Raw genomic sequence first — 1,511 nt, forward strand, 5'->3', positions numbered from 1 at the left:
GAAAGGTCCAGATATTCCCCAGCTCTCTTTTTGTCCTGACACAGCCACCCTGGAAACCAAGGATTTTCAATGGTGGAGCTATAAAATAGAAAAAGCCTGGATATCTGAGGGATCAGTGGATGAACACTGCTCTAGTGAGCTATCAGATTATATATTACTTGGATGACCAAGAAATCAACTACTATATATTAAGCTCGTAAGTTTTCTGGGGTCATTTCCCCCCCTTATTAATACAGTGTTTATTTGTCTTCCTTCTTCAAACCCTGAGCCAACCACTTTCCCCCAGGCTGCCTGGGAACATACGGGGCAGACGAGACATTGGAGAAAGACCCAGAGAGGTGGAGATGACTCTGTCAATGACAAAAAGGATGAGAAAGGCCACCATCAGGCAAAAGAGCCCCATTGTCTCCAAGAGGGCAAAACCCAGAATGGCATAGGAGAAGAGCTTTAGCTTCAGAGAGGGGATCCTGGCATAACCAATGATGAGGCTCCCAAAAATAGTCCCAATTCTAGCCCCAGAGCCAGCCACCCCTACCTTGGAAGCCCCAGCCCCAGTGAACTTGGCTGCTGTGTCCATGTTGTTTAAAATGGTGCTGGTTGAGAAGCTATGGCTGGGAATAAGCGAGGTCAGGAGATTTGGGTCTGCCAGGCTGATGAGGCTCTCATCGGTCAGTGTCTCTGGTGATTTTAGCACGGTGCTCCTGACGAAGAAGGGGGTGGAGACAGACTTTGCACAGGTATACATTTTCAGTGCAGAGAAGACAGAGAAGGGTTCAGGGGTTATTTTGTTACAAACTACCATATAGCCTGTCTTATCCTGAATAATTCAATTAGGTTGCAGGTGTCTTCTGTCTTCCTTGGCCAATCCAGATCACCAAATTTGCTACAAATTCTCCCATTTCTATCTTCGAATCACCCCCTCAGTTTTCTCAGAAACTATTTCTACAGCCTTGGCCCTGTACGGATTCTCAGCTTTGTCCTGGCACTTCTGGGTTCAATGGTCTCTGATGTTTTGATTTATACATAGGAATGTGTTTCTTGCTTTGTTTTGTTTTGTATGCTCAAATGAAGCAAGAAAATATTTTAACCTATCATTCTATATGCAACTCTAAATAAAAATATAGCGGTGTGATTAGATCTCATTAGAACTGTTCATGCTAGATAAATTTGACAACCTGGGAAGTTTTATGCCTGATTAATTTAGACTGTTTAATTTCTCTAGAATTATTGCTGTTCATGAGTTGAGAGCTCATGAATGGAAATTTTTAGGAAGGTAATATATTTGAATCGGTGGCTTTGTAGGTGTGTTAAAATAGCAGAGATCCCTTTTTTATAATGAGCATTAAATTTAGGATTCATGTACATTTTGGATTAGTTTCATTGTAGTAAGCAATTAATCATGGCTTACCCTGTCCATATTCTTCATTGCTTTTAATAGCTTTAGTCACACAGGGTGGATGAGATTGCATTTCATCAGGAACATTTCCAGCAAGAGAGTGTCAGGGACAATG

General features: G+C 42.0%; 1 protein-coding gene across 1 annotated transcript; it reads right to left on the reverse strand.

Annotated features, from left to right (window-relative positions):
* Positions 1–256: 256 nt before the first annotated feature.
* Positions 257–896, reverse strand: LOC109275567 (ATP synthase F(0) complex subunit C2, mitochondrial-like). The gene has a single exon (XM_053908655.1). It carries the CDS (start codon positions 800–802, stop codon positions 257–259), a length of 546 nt encoding a protein of 181 aa, XP_053764630.1. The 5' UTR covers positions 803–896.
* Positions 897–1,511: the final 615 nt, after the last annotated feature.

This window comes from Panthera pardus, unplaced genomic scaffold (assembly GCF_024362965.1).
Source record: "Panthera pardus isolate Hobbes unplaced genomic scaffold, ASM2436296v1 HiC_scaffold_20, whole genome shotgun sequence".
In the NCBI taxonomy this organism is placed as follows: Eukaryota; Metazoa; Chordata; class Mammalia; order Carnivora; family Felidae; genus Panthera; species Panthera pardus.